The sequence below is a fragment of the Eretmochelys imbricata genome, chromosome 3, assembly GCF_965152235.1.
Source record: "Eretmochelys imbricata isolate rEreImb1 chromosome 3, rEreImb1.hap1, whole genome shotgun sequence".
Taxonomy (NCBI): Eukaryota; Metazoa; Chordata; order Testudines; family Cheloniidae; genus Eretmochelys; species Eretmochelys imbricata.
Genome location: NC_135574.1, coordinates 208,291,478 through 208,307,507, shown reverse-complemented (window position 1 = coordinate 208,307,507; position 16,030 = coordinate 208,291,478). Strand labels below are relative to the sequence as shown.

General features: G+C 55.3%; 1 protein-coding gene across 1 annotated transcript in view; it reads left to right on the top strand.

Moving 5' to 3' along the window:
• The window catches only part of LOC144263284 (cullin-9-like), a 70,054-nt gene that overhangs the window by 44,989 nt on the left and 9,035 nt on the right, over positions 1 to 16,030 (top strand). The window contains 11 exon segments of the mRNA XM_077814177.1: positions 163 to 320; positions 634 to 847; positions 1,048 to 1,219; positions 1,748 to 1,896; positions 2,555 to 2,672; positions 3,181 to 3,377; positions 3,457 to 3,716; positions 3,800 to 4,163; positions 4,463 to 4,603; positions 10,997 to 11,161; positions 11,256 to 11,419. Coding sequence (XP_077670303.1) covers positions 163 to 320; positions 634 to 847; positions 1,048 to 1,219; positions 1,748 to 1,896; positions 2,555 to 2,672; positions 3,181 to 3,377; positions 3,457 to 3,716; positions 3,800 to 4,163; positions 4,463 to 4,603; positions 10,997 to 11,161; positions 11,256 to 11,419 — 2,102 coding nt within the window.

Here is a 16,030-nt window from a genome sequence, read left to right as displayed (position 1 = left end):
GCTCCTAGGGAGTGGCCCCTCCCCCTCTGCAGGACTGTTCCCTCCCCTGGAGCCCCCCCATCACCCCTCTCCATGTGAGCGTCCCCTGAGCCTCCATGGGGACTCCCTGCCGTGGGGAGCCACCCCGAGAAGGCCCCTGGCAGCTGGTGCTCTCCCCTGCAGGTGAGTGAGCAGTTCGCTCGCTACATCGACCAGCGGATCCAGGAGAGCCAGAGGGACATGGCCAACGTGGAGTCGCTGCATCGGCTACAGCAGAGCCTGGAGCCCATCCTCTTCCTCTCTGGCCTGGAGCTCGCCAACACCTTCGAGCACTTCTACCGGTGAGCGGCCCCAGCCGGGGGAGTGGGGCGCTGGGCCCCATGCCCGGCCTGGGCTCTGTCTTGGGCCTGCCACGTCTGTGAGTGCTGGTGCCTGGCTTGTTATGGGGGCTCTGGCTCAGCTTGGGCCGTGGGCTCCCCAAAGTCCCGCCAGACTCCGATCAGCAGCCGCAGAGCTCTGATCCAGGCCATAGCAAAGGCAGGGAGGGTCCCGGGACAGGAATTAGGGGTGGCTCCAGGCCTAGGGGCCGGGGTGGGTTTGTGGGGAGGCAGTCGGGGGCTCTGGGCCCCGCCCTGACGCCGGCGGCCGTTGCAGGTATTACCTGGGCGACCGGCTCCTGGCCCAGGGGAACGTGTGGCTGGAACGGGCCGTCGTGGAGCAGATCGGGCTCTGCTTCCCCAATCGCTTCCCCCAGCAGATGCTGAAGAGTCTGAGTGAGTCGGAGGAGCTGCAGCAGCAATTCCACCTCTTCCAGCTGCAGCAGCTCGACAAGCGCCTGCTGGAGCTGGACGCGGGCCAGGAGGACGCGGTGAGCCCCCGGGCGGGGCGGGGTCTGCCTGGGGCCCCCTCCCTTCCCAGGGGGGCGGGGTCTGCCCGGGGCCCCTTTCCTTCCCAGGGGGGTGGGGGGAAGCAGTGAAACGCCCTGGCAGGGCAGGGTCTGCCCAGGGGGTGCTGCAGACGAGCCCCTGGCGGGAGCCTGATCCCTGACACCCCTGCTCCTGTCCCCAGGCGATGGCGGAGGAGCCGGCCGCGCTGGAGGAGGAGCTGGAGGTGAAGGTGCTGGCCCTGTCCCCGCGCTGCTGGACCGTCTCCCCGCTCTGCTACCTGGAGGATCCCAGCAGATGTTTCCCGCGGCCCCTTGGGGGCTACTTGGCGCGGTTTGCCGACTTCTACACCAACAGTGAGTCTGGGTGCTGGGGTGGGGCCGACTAGCCTGAGCAGGGGCTTGGGGGCTGTCCCTGTGCCCCATGGTGGTGGTGGAGAGCGGTGTGTGACAGGAGAGGGAGCACCGGGGCGCTGTTCGGGTTGCTCTGCAGGGGATGGGGGGCAGGGCTCTAGAGTCACTGCACTGGGCTGGAGGTTGTGGGTGGGGGGGTGTCAGACGCAGCAGTGAAACCCCTGGCCCTGGCTGTGGCCGTGACTCCTGGGGCAGCTGCTAGTGCTGGGCCAGGCTGGCGAGCAGTGGGGTGAGCTCCAGCCCCGCCTGGGGGTTGTGCAGCTGGGAAGGGGGCCAGGCCGGCGAGCCGAGGGGTGAGCTCCAGCCCCACCTGGATGTGTGTGGCTGGAATTGGGCAGACTGGCAATCAGTGGGGTAAGCTGCAGCCCTGCCTAGGGGCATGTGGCTAGGGGGGCACAGCCCTGGCTGGCTGAGGACCCCGGGGGCCTGGCCCTCTGGTGGCTCTGCTGGGACTGGCCGCGTCTCTTGCAGGTCAGAGCCGGTTTGGCCTGGAGCACACGAAGCCGCGGCGGCTGCAGTGGACGTGGCTGGGCCACGCGGAGCTCCGGTTCGCGGGCAGCACCACCCTGCACGTCTCCACCCTGCAGATGTACATTCTGCTGGGCTTCAACAGCGCCCAGGTGGGACCCCGCTCTCCTCCCCCAGCATCCTGGAGCTGCCCCCAGCTCCCCCCTGGGGTGAGAACCCCCAACCTGGCTGCAGACCCCTCCTGTCCTCGCAACACAGGGAGAACTTCCCCCCAGCTCATCCATATGGGGCAGAGACCCCCTGTCCTCCCCCCTGCACAGATACCCCCTTTCCCTCTGTCCCCCCCCCCACCCCCCGGCAGTGACCCCCCGAGCCCCTGGACTCTTTTCTCCACAGCCCGGTCCCTGCCCCCCCGTGACCCAGGAGCCGCTGCAAAGCAGCCGCTGTGTCCGGTGTGGCTTGTGCCAGAGGAATCGGTGTTGTTCTCTCTCCCCTTTGCCCCTCAGTCCCCTAATGCGGTACCACAGCCCCTTGGCTGGCGCCCCCCCCCACAAACCCCCTATCGCCACAGCCTCTGATGCCCCCCCCATTGCCACGGCCCCTCCCCCACAGCCCCTGGCACCTCCCCCCCATCATCATGGCCCCCGGACACCTCGCCCCAGTGCAATCACTCCGGCCCCATTGCCCCAGCCCCTGGGCCGTGGCTCCAAGACACCTGGCCAACTTGTCCTGTCCTGGCCCCCAGAGCTGTTGCCCCATCACCATGGCCCTGCCCCTGCGTATTCACTTCCTGTCTCCTTTGCTCTGCAGGAAGTTGCTGTGGAGACCCTGGCCCAGGCCACAGGGCTGTCTCCTGTCCTGCTGAGCCATGCGCTGAAACCTCTGACAGGAGAGGCCGGGATCCTGACCCAGAGCCTGCCTCAGGAGGGTGCGTATGGGGAGACTGGGGAGGGGCAGTTGAGCCCTGTCCCTGGGTGGTTCCTGAAGAAGGGGACCACAGATGGGGATGGAGCCCCTACCCTGGGCCTGGTTGGGGGGTATGGAGGGTTGGCCGGGCGGGGCTGGTCCCAGAGCAGATGCCAGGGAGCAGGGGTTTGTCTGTGAGCCGGCAGGGGGTTTGCATCTGGAATGGCCAGTCCCCAAGCAGGGCTGGCTGGCGGGAGGAGAGAACTGGGCTGGTGTCTGTGTGTGGGGTGGGGGGTTTGGGGGTGGTCCCCAAGAAGGGCCGGGGGTTGGGTACATGGGAGGGGCTGGGACTGGTCCCCAAGCAGGTCCATGGGGGTAGATGGAAGGGGCTGGGGCTGGTCCCCAAGCAGGTCCAGGGGGGTACAAGGAAGGGGCTGGGGCTGGTCCCCAAGCAGGGCTGGGGGGGGACATGGGAGGGGCTGGAGGAGCCGCTCCCTGGGCGTGGCTGAGCGCGGCTGTGTCGGTCCCAGGCGTCCTGCGGCTGAACGAGGCGGCCCTGGCGCGGGCGGCAGGCCAGCGCCTGTGGCTGCTCCCACAGCAGACGTACCTGAACGTGGAGGATGACGAGGGAAGCACCCTGGAGAGGAAGAGGAACATCATCTGCTGCCTCATCATCCAGATCCTGAAAGGGGAGAAGGAGCTGCACATCGATAACCTGGTGTTCAGGGTACGGGTCCTGGCAGGGGAGCGGCCGCGGGGCTCCATGCCCGGGCAGCGTCGGGGTAACTCTGCCCTCTCCCCCCCAGGTGATCGACGCCTGTCAGAAATGGGAGTCTGGCCCCGCCCTGCAGTTCCTCAGCTTTTGCTGCAGCAGCACGGACGTGCTGTCCTGCATCCTGCACCTGCTGAGCCAGGGCTACCTGCGGCGCCAGGAGGAGAACCCCCAGCTGCTGGCGTACGTCTCCGCGGAGCCCACGACACCTCACCGGGGCCAGGCCCAGGTTGTTTTCCGGAGCACAGAGTGCCGGAGGGGGCAGGACAAGGGCAGCAAGTTCTCCCCATTCAGGTAGGGGAGAGTCTCAGGTGGGGCTGGAGGGGGCCATCACCGGGAGCTCTCCAGATGGGTGACGGGCGTTTGCTCTCTGCCAGGCTGGATGCCCGTGGAGTCGGCCCAGAGGCGGTCCTGATGGAGACCCTGCTGCTGCCTATGGGGCGCACCATGAGTCAGGAGGAGGTGCAAGCACTCATGAACCAGACGGTGCAGCAGGTCCTGGACACCCTGAGTGTCTCAGCCGATAGAGCCCAGCACCTGCTCATTCACTGCAAGTGGAACGTGGACCTGCTAATCCAGCGCTACACCGAGGACCCCGAGCTGCTGCTGATTTCCTCAGGGCTGCAAGTGCAGAATCCCCAGCCACCCCCGAGCCCTATCACCCACTGTCCGGTGTGCGTGAGCCAGCTGTGCCCGGACGACAGCCCTCCCACCCTCTGCTGCGTGCACTACTGCTGCAAGGTGAGGGTACTGGGGGCTGGCAGCATCTATGACCGTGAGGGGAGGACCCTGCTCCCAGGAAGGGGGACACAGCTGTCAGGGGAGGGTCCCGGGGGCACATCATCACCCCTCTTTCCCTGGCTTCCTCGTGTTCCTGGGCTTGCTCCCTGTTTTCAGGTGTGCCATGATCCTGGTGCCACTCCACCTGCGAGGCAAATTCCTGAGTTTGTCTGGAGCTGGGAGACGGCCCCTGACAAAAGGAGGGGGCTCATCAGGAGGTTCTGTGCATTCTCTAGATCTGATCTTTTCCCCCTCCCCAGTCCTGCTGGAATAAATACCTGACGACTTGCATCGAGCAGAACTTGGTTCAGAACTGCACCTGTCCCATCCCTGACTGCCCTGCACAGCCCACCACGGACTTCATCCGCTCCATCATCTCCTCCCAGGAGGTCATTGCCAAGGTGGGTGAGGTCACTGCCGGACGTGGAGCCATGTGTAGTCCACCCTGAGCGGGTGTGTTAGGGAACATGCTTTGTTTCTAGGCCACCGCCTTTCCCTCTTCCTGTCTTGGAGAGTGGTGGGGCTGAGAGCTACCCAGGAGAAACCTGGTGCCTTTGAATGAATGAATCCTCCCCTGTGCCGACTGGCTGTTTTGCTCCCCTGCCCTATCTCACACTCTTCGCACCCCCCTCCCTGCCCTCGTCCCTCCCTTTGCACCCCGCTGCCTCCGTTCCTGTTGCTCTGTGTATCTAATCCTCTTCCAACCCAAACCAGAAACCAGCCACGAGAGAACGATGGCACTCCCTGTGCAGAAACAAAAATAGCTCCTCTTCCCCAGGGCGCATCAATCCAAACAGTATGTGGCTAGAGTGTCCCTGTGTTACGAACATGAGCCCCCAGTTCTCAGACCCCCCCCTCTGCCCAGTTTCCTCCCCCCACCTTGGAGAGCCATTGGACAGGAGATACCAAGGTGGCAAAGAGGGAGGAGTCAAGGTCAGGCTCCCAGTGGAAGGCTTGTCTCAATATTAACATCTTTTCAGAACTGGGCTTTCCTTCCTCTTCCGGAAATGACTGGTGGCCTGGTGGGAACCCCTTCCCCATCTACAGAATTATCAAACACCTGCCCACGTCCCTGTTGTCCAGGGAAGTATGGCATGATTTGCCATACTAGATTTGCAGAGAGCTATTTTAGTTTCTGCACAATTTCTGTGGGAGTTCCTGGTGGAGAGTGCCTGGAGGCCAGGGTCGCTGGGCCTGGAGCAGAGAGGGGTGACTAAGGTACTGCTGTTTGAGTCTTAGCTGGGGGAAACTTGGGATCTGCTAACTCAGCCCTTTGGGAGGCATTTCTTGCTTGGATTTCCTTTGACATCCGGGCAGCTGCTGTTGGTGGCCCGACTAGTGCCCAGATGTTTCTCTCCATGCTGACTTTCTCTCCGGGAGTGAGTACTGTCCTTGTTATGATTGGGAGCAAGAGAGGAAGTTCCTTATTTGCACGGGGGGAGAGGTTTCTATTCCTGCTACTTCTGGATTCCCAAAAAGAGAGGCGGTCTGTGACCCATTCAGGACTTAAGAATGTTCAAAGAAATGTTGTCAAGAAAATGAAGTTCAGGATGACCACCCTTCTGTTATCCCTTGCCTGAAGGTTGAGGGCAACATACCATCTTTCATGTGGCAATACAGCTGGACCACAGGAAGCTTTTTTCAATTCATAGTACACAGTATGCACTGCCAGTATACAGTCCTACACTTGGTCTAGCCTCAGCCCCATGGGGATTCACAAAGCACGTGAAGATAGTTGTGGCCCATCCATGCCATCTTGGAATTCAGATATTTCCTTACCTGAATGATTGGCTATTCCAGGAAGATTGAGGTCACGCATCCAGAACAGCCTTCTTGTCATCAGATATCTGTTCTCTGGTCTAGGTCCAAAACTGGACATAGAGAAATCAATTTTACAGCCTCGAAAGAGAATACATTTCATGGGGATGGGCCTTGCTAACACGTCTGCCATGGCTTATCTTCCAATGAGTATAGTCTCTACAGCTGAGAGTCTCGCGTCCACTCTGCGAACAACAGTGTGTGAGAGTCTGCAGCTCTTGGGACACTTGGCCTCATGCACGTACATGCCATGTTTTACTTGAGATGTCTACAAACCTGGTTTCATACAGTATATCCCCCAAACTGACATTTCCTGGGCATGTGGGTTTGCGTACCTGCATGAGTGCTTCCGTCTCTTAATTGGTGGATAAAGCTTTAGAATGTATGCAGAGGAGTTCCATTCCTGCCATCAGAACCCACTGTGACATCCCTAGACTGGTGAGCTGCGAGGTCACTCCAGACCTCGACTCTGGGAGACAGCCTTACCCTGCTCTGCTGTGAGAACCCCCACTCCCGGACTGTTCGTGCACAGCCTCTAGCATGTAAGCTGCTCCCAGTTACGTGAGTGATCACTTTTGGCCAGCCACTGCTTGGATCGTGCAACCGAATGACACTAGCCAATATCTCCGGTCCCTGACACAACCCTAGGAACCTCCATCTTGCAGTGTCCAGTTATCCCTGCTGGACACTGCAAACTTATGAGTTTGTCAATTTAACAAAGAAACTGATAAGTACTAGACTTGTTATCCCAAGGGGAGTCTCTGACACGCTTCAAACCAAATGCACTGCTTCAGGTAGACTGAACAAACAAATGTATTAACTACAAAAGACAGATTTTACCTGATTATAAGTTAAAGCATAACAAGTCAGATTTGGTCAAATGAAATAAAAGCAAAACGCATTCTAAGCTGAACTTAATACTTTCAATGTCCTTAAAACTTAGATGCTTCTCATCAGTTGCCCTTCAGCCAGGCCCTCCACTTTGATCAGCGCTTCATTCGCTTGTTGTGTTGTCTGTAGATGTAGGTGGAATAGAGAGAGAACATTACAAACATCTCTCCCTTTTATCATGTCCTTTCTTTCCTCTTGGCTTTGCGCCCCCCCTTCAGAGTCAGGTGAGCATTACCTCATCGTAGTCCCAAACTGACTAAGGGAAGGAGGGTGTCTCGCTTGAGAGTCCAGCAGATCCTTTATTGCTGCCTAGGCCAGTGTCCTTTGTTCCTGTGAGGCTGGGCTGGGTTTGTCCCATACATGCCATGATGAGGCGTGAACTGCCCCTCTGCTCTTGGAGAGTTTTTGCCTGAACTTGTTTTAAGCCGTGAGGACACATTTTCTGCCTCATAACTATATACATGAAATTACAACCTATAACATTACTATAACAACAATGCTCAGTGCATCATGAGCCTTCTGAAGACACCTGACATGACAAACTTTGCACTGGATATCACACAATCATAAGGATGAACATGGGGGTGCAGGGTGTTCCCCTGAGGTACACCCACCTTAAACAATAGTCTATAAGGACAAAATCTCACTCCAACTACACCAAAATTTCATATAAACCTGTCAGTTCACTTACCTGTGTCTTTCCCAAAGTCGCATGCATCTAGCAAGAAAAGGAGACTTTGTTTGCTTGACATGAGATGAGCCCTGGCATTGTACCTTCCTAGAACAGACCGGAACAGAAAGCCACCTAGATTTACTGCTGTCATAGCAGAATGAGTATGAGGACATGAGTACGAGCTGTATCCTCTCAGAGAATATCGAAGTGGATCTCTGGCTGTATCCTGTTATCAGATGGCACAGCTGGGAGTAAGGGCTCCACGTGGGTGTAAGGACTCCCTCTGCAGGGTCGCAAGTAGCCTCAGCAGCATCACCTCAAGAGGTGCCCCTTGCTATTTGCAGGTGAGCTACATGGAGTTCCATCTACACATTCCTGAGACATATCCCCTTGGTCCAAGGCTCCTCAGCTGACTTCCTTTGGCACCGGGGCTCTCCAAGCAGCTATACCTTCTTCTTGAGCAGTGTCCCAATGGGTGCGCCACTTCAGATGGGCGCGCGTCCTGTGCGCCTTAGATTGGAGATCCCCGCTTTAGGTAGCTGTGCCCATTGGGTCCACACATGCACTCTACTCTGCCTCATGCTCTGCGCCATGGCTACATAGAGCTCCACGGGCGACCCGCCCTCAGTTCCTTCTTAGCCGAGACTGAGCCTCGGCAGCATCCCAGTGGAGCTGAGCCCAACTGTACTTTTTAGTTTTGTTTTTTCTCCTAGCTTTACTTAGCTTAGTTAGCTACAGTAGTTAAATCGTTACACAACCCGCAAGATTTATTGTAAGGCCCGTTGTCCTTTCAGTTTTTTCCCTGAGGGGAACTTTGGAGTCCTGGGAGGTATGTCCAGCTCTCCGGGTTTTAAATGTTGCCTTTAATGCCAGGATGCTCTTCCAGTGAGCGGCGGGCACTCCTGGTGTGTCTGATGCTGTGGGGAGTCATACCTCCCCCACCCCCCCAAATGTAATTTTTGCCTGGCTGTAAAACTGAGACAGAAAGAACCAGGAGATTAAATTGCGCCTCCGTCTGGCTTCTGACCCAGGCCACTGGACCACCCCCCCATGCACCAGTCTCCAAGCAAGTCTCAACCACATCAGTACCACGCTCCTCAAGAGCTTCTAAGAGGAACTCAAGAATCCTCTCAAAGAGACACTAGGAAACAGAGCTTGGGTTCCCCCAGTAGGGAATCTATCTCAAAGAAACCCTGATCACCGATCAAGACAACTGCTTCAGCACCCACTGGTTCCCAACTCTGTACCCACGAGGCTGCAGTTTTCTCAGGTACTGTGAGCAGCATTAAACCCAAAGAATGTAAGGGTCCCAACTCTGGGAGATGATCAGTACCACTGGTGTTTGAGGTGACAAGAAGACTACTCTAAGTTGGTATCAGTAGAATCAGCCAAGCCGTTGGTACCACCGTAGACCAGACTGTCATCTAGCAGACACCCCTTGGAGCTCATAAAACTTATGGCACTGTCAGCTCCCTGTCCCACAGTAACATCTGCCCAGGCTGCTATCTTGGTACCAACCACTTGGGTACTACACAAGTTTAGATTTTCATGAGACCTTGTGGCAACAGAGATGCCTGACTCCCCTTTGCTTGGTATCAATGTGTTCCAAGACATGCATAGATCCCTGGACATTCAACCAGTACCAACAGGGTCACCACCTTTTTCTACCAGTGCTCTTTCAAGGGACTGTCTAAAGCAGGAAATAGACTCTCTCCTGAACTGAGTTGCACCCCTCTAGGATTCTGTATTGGTGAAGGAACCAAGGACCAGCTTATCTCTTTATGCCCTGGGGTGAGGGGACGTGAGGTCCTTAGGGTGTAGGCATGGCCGCAGCGAACATTGCTGGCTGAAGTACTCTGTTCATCTGAAAGAGCCACCATTACTGTAAGGAAAATAACATTCCTGCAGGGACTTTGTTTGTTCTAGGTGTGTCAAACAGAAGCCATTCAGCCCTGACACACAAGAGGGTCTCTCCTTGTTTGCAGAAGTAGAACACTGTCCAGCAGTAAGTGCCACTTGCTTTCTGCATTTGTATCTAGATTCCTGTCTGCCTCACTCTGCCTGGACATTGAGCCAACCCCCACCCCGGGCAGATGGGTCTGTCCCGTCCGTAGCCTGTGGCGCCGATGGGTAAAGAGTGGCTGCTGCTGAATGTCTGTTTCATATATCCTGTTTCTTGGTGCTTTGGGTTGTGTTCTCTGTGCATCCCTGCAACTGTCCTCTCTGTGCTGGACCCTGCTCTGCCTCCTGTGCAAAGTCAGAAGCTCACTGAGCCCCTCAGCCATCGCCCATTCCCCTCTCCAGTTTGCCAACTCCATTTTTCTTTCCCTGAGAGGATTTGACAGGACCATCCCTGTTCTCAAGACAGACAGCTTCTCTCCAGGATGGCATTGTTTAAAAACTCCAGCGTGTTTGGTGCTGGGGAGAGGTGATGGCTTGAAAGCTCTAGGGAATCAAGTCTTCTGGTCTCAGAAGCTGTCCAGCGTGGCCAGCGACATGGCAGGTTTTCCGCACGCTCTGCTCTTCACCAGTTCGCCTCTTCCTAGCCGCGAGAGTGGCTCATTCAACCCGTGGCTCCTCTGCTCAGATGGCCAGGCTGCATCAGCTGGGCAGACGGTTTTGGCGATGTGTCGCATAGGCACTAACTAATGGCCATAGCCTATTCCTTCTGCGCTGGGCTGCCCTAGAGGGGAAACCCATGGCACTTTCCCCTGAGCCAGCCAGCCCTTCAGGGCTCTTTGGGGATCTTCTGCTGGTTTGACCTGCCTGTTGAATTATGCTGAAGCCTTTATTACGCTCCATCCTCCACTCGGCCCTGGGTGCCCTTTCCTCTACACCTGACTCTCAGGCAGTGTCTCTATACTGCTTAATCCTCCTCCTGTATCTGCAGTAAGTGTGTGAATATTGCAAGATCCCTCGGGGCTATATTGTTTCCCACCCTTGTGAACCTAGTTCGCACCATGGTGGGTATTTTGCACGGTCCTTACTCCAGAGAAACCTACCTATCAAGGCAGAATGAGAGCAGAACTGCCGTGTGCTCCATGGCTGCCCCACCAGCAGTCCTAGGGCCTTTGCCAGGAAGCTTGTTGCTTTCTATTTGTATGACGGTAGTATCAGCCAAAATTGGGTCCCTTTGTGCTAGGCCTAGTGCGAGTCAGGGATGTCCCGGCGAGCTTACGACAATCTAAACAGACATGACAGATGCAGGGTGGGAGAAAGGAAGCATCATTGTCCCTATTTTACGGCTGGGGGCTAAGCCGCAGAGGAGGGATGTGACATGCCCACGGTCACGCAGTGAGTTGGTGCCAGGGGTGGGAATTGAACCCACAGCTTGTGAGTCCCAGTACAGTGCCTTAACCACAAGATAATCCTTCCTCCTCCTGCACCTCTGCCCTCATTTCTCTCTCTGCAGTACGAGAAAGCTCTTCTGCGAGGCTACGTGGAGTGCTGCTCCAACTTGACCTGGTGCACTAACCCCCAGGGCTGCGATCAGGTCCTTTGTAAGGAGGGACTCGGTTGCGGAGAGGCCTGCTCCAAGTGCTGCTGGATATCCTGCTTCAACTGCAACTTCCCGGAGGTATGGCTGAGGTTTGCTTGGCCATGAGCCTGTCTTCACGCTGGCTCGCTGCTGCCTTCCCGCTCCCCCATGACTCATGTTCTGTCCCTTGCAGGCTCATTACCCGGCCAGCTGCAGCCACATGTCCCAGTGGATGGATGACGGAGGGTACTATGAAGGGATGACGGTGGAAGCCCAGAGCAAACACCTGGCCAAACTCATCTCTAAGCGTTGTCCAAGCTGCCAGGCTCAGATAGAGAAAAACGAGGGCTGTCTACAGTGAGTATCTTTCCCCATTTGGGGGCTGGGCCAGGAGGAGAGGGGAGGGATCCAGGCAGGTTTCTGGGGCACTTAAGAACATAAGAACAGCCACACTGGGTCAGACCAAAGGTCCATCTAGCCCAGTGTCCTGTCTTCCGACAGTGGCCAATGCCAGGTGCCCCAGAGGGAATGAACAGAACAGGGAACCCTCAAATGATCCATCCCCTGTCGCCCATTCCCGGCTTCTGGCAAACAGCAGCTAGAGACACCATTCCTGCCCATCCTGGCTGGTAGCTGTTGATAGACTGATCCTCCATTAATTCCTTGAGTTTCTGTTCTTGCTGGTCCTGGCTTGGCTTCAAGGAGATGAGCTTCTGTGCTGTTGTCTTGTTACCCTGTTGGATGGCTGAGCTGCTCTGGTTCATGGGCTTTGCGAAGCTGGTTTGCTGATCCTAGGTCCTCAATGGCCAGAATGAAATCCCCCTCAATGGCTCTGCAGTGCTGTACGTGATATAAGTTGGTGGGTCTTGGTCTGTTTTTCAGTGGACAGTTGCCCACTTCACCACTACAACTGGGACATGGCCTGGGCTGCATGCTGGAGCACAGGAGATGCTCAGCTCTGCCACTGTTCTGTTCAAGTGACTTGCTCCAGATCACCCAAATTCTGTGCTTGCTTGTCCTTCTGAATGATCGGGAGAGCAGTGTTATGGCAATGGGTGCAAGTGGCTTATACAATAGGGGGGTCATTGACGTCTGAGCAGAGAGGATGAAACTTCCCATGGGAAGAGCGAAAGGTGCCATGTAGTAATGGCACCTGTGAAGGTTGCTGAGGGGTTAAAGCACCCTGTCTGATAGGAGAAGTGCTGAGGATCACCTGTCCAGGCCATGCGATCTCAAGCGAGCAGCCTTGGGCAAGGGGTTTGCAAGGCAGAGTGCTGAGGGCAGACGAGGAGACAGTGAGACTTGTGAGCAACACAGGCCCCAGAGAGCTGCCTCTGTGGACAGGGCAGTGCTTTGAGGTTCTGCAGGAACCACCCCGTCCAAAGCTCTGTGTTCATCACAAATTACACAAAGAGAGTGCCCGACTCCACCTCACCCATTTATGCTCCAAATGGGAAACCAACCCGCAGAGCCTGGAAATCATCGGCACTACTAGGCACAGGGGCGACTGGTGTTCTTCTTCCAGTACTATCAGTGCAGATCCCTGCTCTGTGCACCACCGAAAGCACGGAGCCCTCTGGAGAGCTTTGACCTTTGGGGACCATGTGGCCTTTGCCTGGAGCTGTGGAGCACTCCTTGGTAAGCTATGTCCCTGCCTCCTTTGGTTCCTTCCCACACCAGACCAGCAAGTTGAAACTTCCTCTGGTTTCTCAACTTCCTACTCGGACGCTTCTTATGTTTGCGCCGTAATCAGGAGCTAGCTTCAGTGTAAACTGTGTTACCACAGTGATAGAACTAGAACTAGTGTGTGGTGTGGGTATGTTTTAGGAGTTCAGTGTTTCTCGATTCTGACTCACTCGCCCTCTCTGGCCTTTTGAGGTAGTTTTGGTGTTTTTGCTGTAGGGGCAAAGAAGGGAAACTCCAGGTTTCAGGACTGATTTTCTTGCAGGGACAAGAAGTCCATAATAGACCCCCCTACTGTTTAATTCTGGGCCCTACGTCTAGGAACAAAGAATAGTAGATCCCCATACAGCATTGGGAGACTGTCTTCTGGAAAGCAGCGAGTCTGGAAAGGACTTGAGGGTCATGGAGGAAATCAACCATATACAACCCTAGCGTGATGCTGTGGCAAAAAGTCTGTGGGTCCTTCCATGTATAAATGGGAACATGGAGGAGGAGTAGGGAGGTGGCCTCACATGTGACTAGGGTGCATCGGAGACCATTCCTGGAAGCTGTTCGTTGTCCATTTCTGGTGTCCACACTTTAAAAGGAGGTTGACAAAAGAGCTGCCAGAGCTATTTGAGGCCTGGAAAACCTGCCTCCCCGTGAGAGACAAAAGCAGTTCAGTCTGCGTGTAGGGGTTTAGTGGAGGAGAGAGAGAGCTTACAAGTACCTGCCTGCAGAGACGATTTCTGATGCTAGCGGGCTCTTTAATTCAGCAGAAGGCAGCACAAGATCCGGTGGCTGGACATTGACGCTCAAAGCAAAACATTCAAATGGGAGATAAAAGTATCCTTTTTTGTGGGTAGTTAACCCTTGGGACCAAGGTCTGGATTCTCCATCACTTGGCATCGTGCCATCATGATTGGGAGTCTTCTAGAAGTCATGCTCTAGCTCCGCCGCAGTTCAGGGGGCAAAGCTTTTCTTTGAGAGTCTGTGTGTTCCCACTTACAAGAATGGTTTCCTTGACTCTACAGAGCCCTTTTCAGACATTGTCCGTTGGGCTGCACACTCTCTTCAGTGGGATTGAACATTCAACACCCAGCATTACTTGAGCGCGTGCAGCCCTCAGCTGCCTCAGTTCCTTCGCAGCCGCTGCGGAGAGCTCAGAAAACCCGTCCCGGATAAATAAACCTGCCAGTCCCCTGGCCTGTGGGTAGCTTTTAGTGGCTTTGCCATGGTTCCACACTGAGGGCCGGAACTGAGCCCCCTGAGGGATTCAGAGGACATGCTACTTGTCCAGCCCTTGAAGCTTGATGCATGTGTTGGGAGCCTGGTATGTCCGAGGGAAGTGCACTCCCTGGCATACTCTGTCTGCTGAGCGTTCACTTCTGGAGCACCGTGAGATAGTCTCTGGGGCTTCAGCCTTATTGTACCAACAAGGTGTTCAAAGGTCTGGGCTCAAAACAATAGCCAGAACAACCCTCATCAACACCTAGACCCACTGTGACTAAGTGGGCAAAGCTATCGCTTCTCCATTCAGATATGGTCTCCCAAGGCCCATTCCTTCCTCCGGATTCAGCCTGGCTTCAGCTGGCAGCCTGGTTATTGAAAGGAAAGCCTTAGCAATGCTCCGTCGATCTGCCAGAGTCATCCAGACTTTGCTAGCACCCGAGAGAGCCTCAACTCAAAAGGTGTACTCCTCCATCTGGTCCAGGTCCAGCAGCTGGTGCCAAGAGCATGGGGCAGACCTCAGGAAACTGGAGGTTTCAGCCATTTTGGACATTCTCCAGGAAGGCCTAGACAAGGGCCTTCAATCCAGCACCACAGCTCACCAAGTTTCTGCTTTTAGGAGCATCTTTTTTATGGGGTCTGCGGGATCCTTGGCAGAGAACCCCCAGACCTCCAGGTTCCTCAGAGCAGTCAGGCCAGTTTTCCCAAAATGGGATCTGCCGCAGGTTTTGAAGGCTGTAATAGATCATCCCTTCAAGCCCCTGATTTCAGTGTCCATAAAAATCTATTTTTTTTTATCGCTATCGCATCTGCTAGATGGGTATCAGAGCTGGCGTTATTGTCTGTGCAGGCAAAAAGTGGGGCGAAGAACTAGAGTCCTTTCTTCATGAAGTAAATTCTCCCTTCTGTAGTTCCCAAGAAGCTGTCCATCTTAGTTCTGTCTGAAGCCGGAAGATCTGGTAAAGGAGTGGCATATCCCAGAGCTGAGGAAAGTGGTGGACATCTACATTGAGCGCATGGAATCCACAATGAGGTCAGGTGCCCTGTTTGTGTCCTTCCAGCCTAAATGTCAAGGACTCAATTTCCAAGTTGTCTATCGCTAGGCGGCTTTGGCTCTGTATCGTTGAGGCCAACAAGGCATCAGAAACCTGTTTCTGGAGGGTATCAGCACACTTCATGGGAGCTCTATCTGCCTCGTGGGTGGAATGAACGAGATCTTCCACATGGAAGATCTGCAGAGCAGCCACCTGATTGCCGGCCAGCACCTTCATCAGTCACAAGAAGGTGGAGTTTCTGTCCTCAGCAGAGGCTTCCTTCGGCAGGCAGGTGCTGCGGCGGTGGCCCACAAATGATGTTGCCCTTTGAGCAATTCTTACAAAAAAGGGTGGTCCCCTTTTTTTCCACTTCTTTTTTCCACTTGCTGGATTTCTTGCCTTCCCCTCCCAACCTCCATTCACTGCTTGCTACTTCCCTGACATCTCAGAATTGTGGGAGATGCTGGGCTGCAGAATGGAAGATTTTTTATTTTTTTTTTTTTTTTTTTTTTTTTACTGTTATCATCCTTTCTGCTGGCAGCATCTCCGACAGTTCCACCCATCCGGGACGGCGTTATGCCAAAGGGTCAGGTATTTTCTGTGTGCTGGATCAGTACGATGCAGGCCATGTGCTGGTTCTCCAGAGCTGCTGTGCTCCCTGGAAGTTGCGGATCTCTTTCTACAAGTTCTGTACAGCTTTGGACTGACTCATCGGGCAGCAAGCAAGAGCAGGGGGGCGGCCAGTGCTTGTGTGGCTGCCACTTTGGACGGCCTCTGTGAACAGTGGCGCGGAGAGGAGCAGCCTGAGTGTCGCAGAGTTGTGAGAGAGGCTGCTAGCAGAAAGGCGATTATCATAAAGAAATCTTCCAATTCCTTGTCCTCCTTCCCCTTCGCTGCACGCGCTTATTTGTTACTCTTTCGCTTCAGTCTAAACTGTAAACTCTTTGGCACAGGTTCTGTCTCTATTTTTGTACAGCACCCAGCACCCTGGGTTCCCTGGTCTTGTTTGGGGCCTCTGAGCAACCGTGATAGAATAAAAATA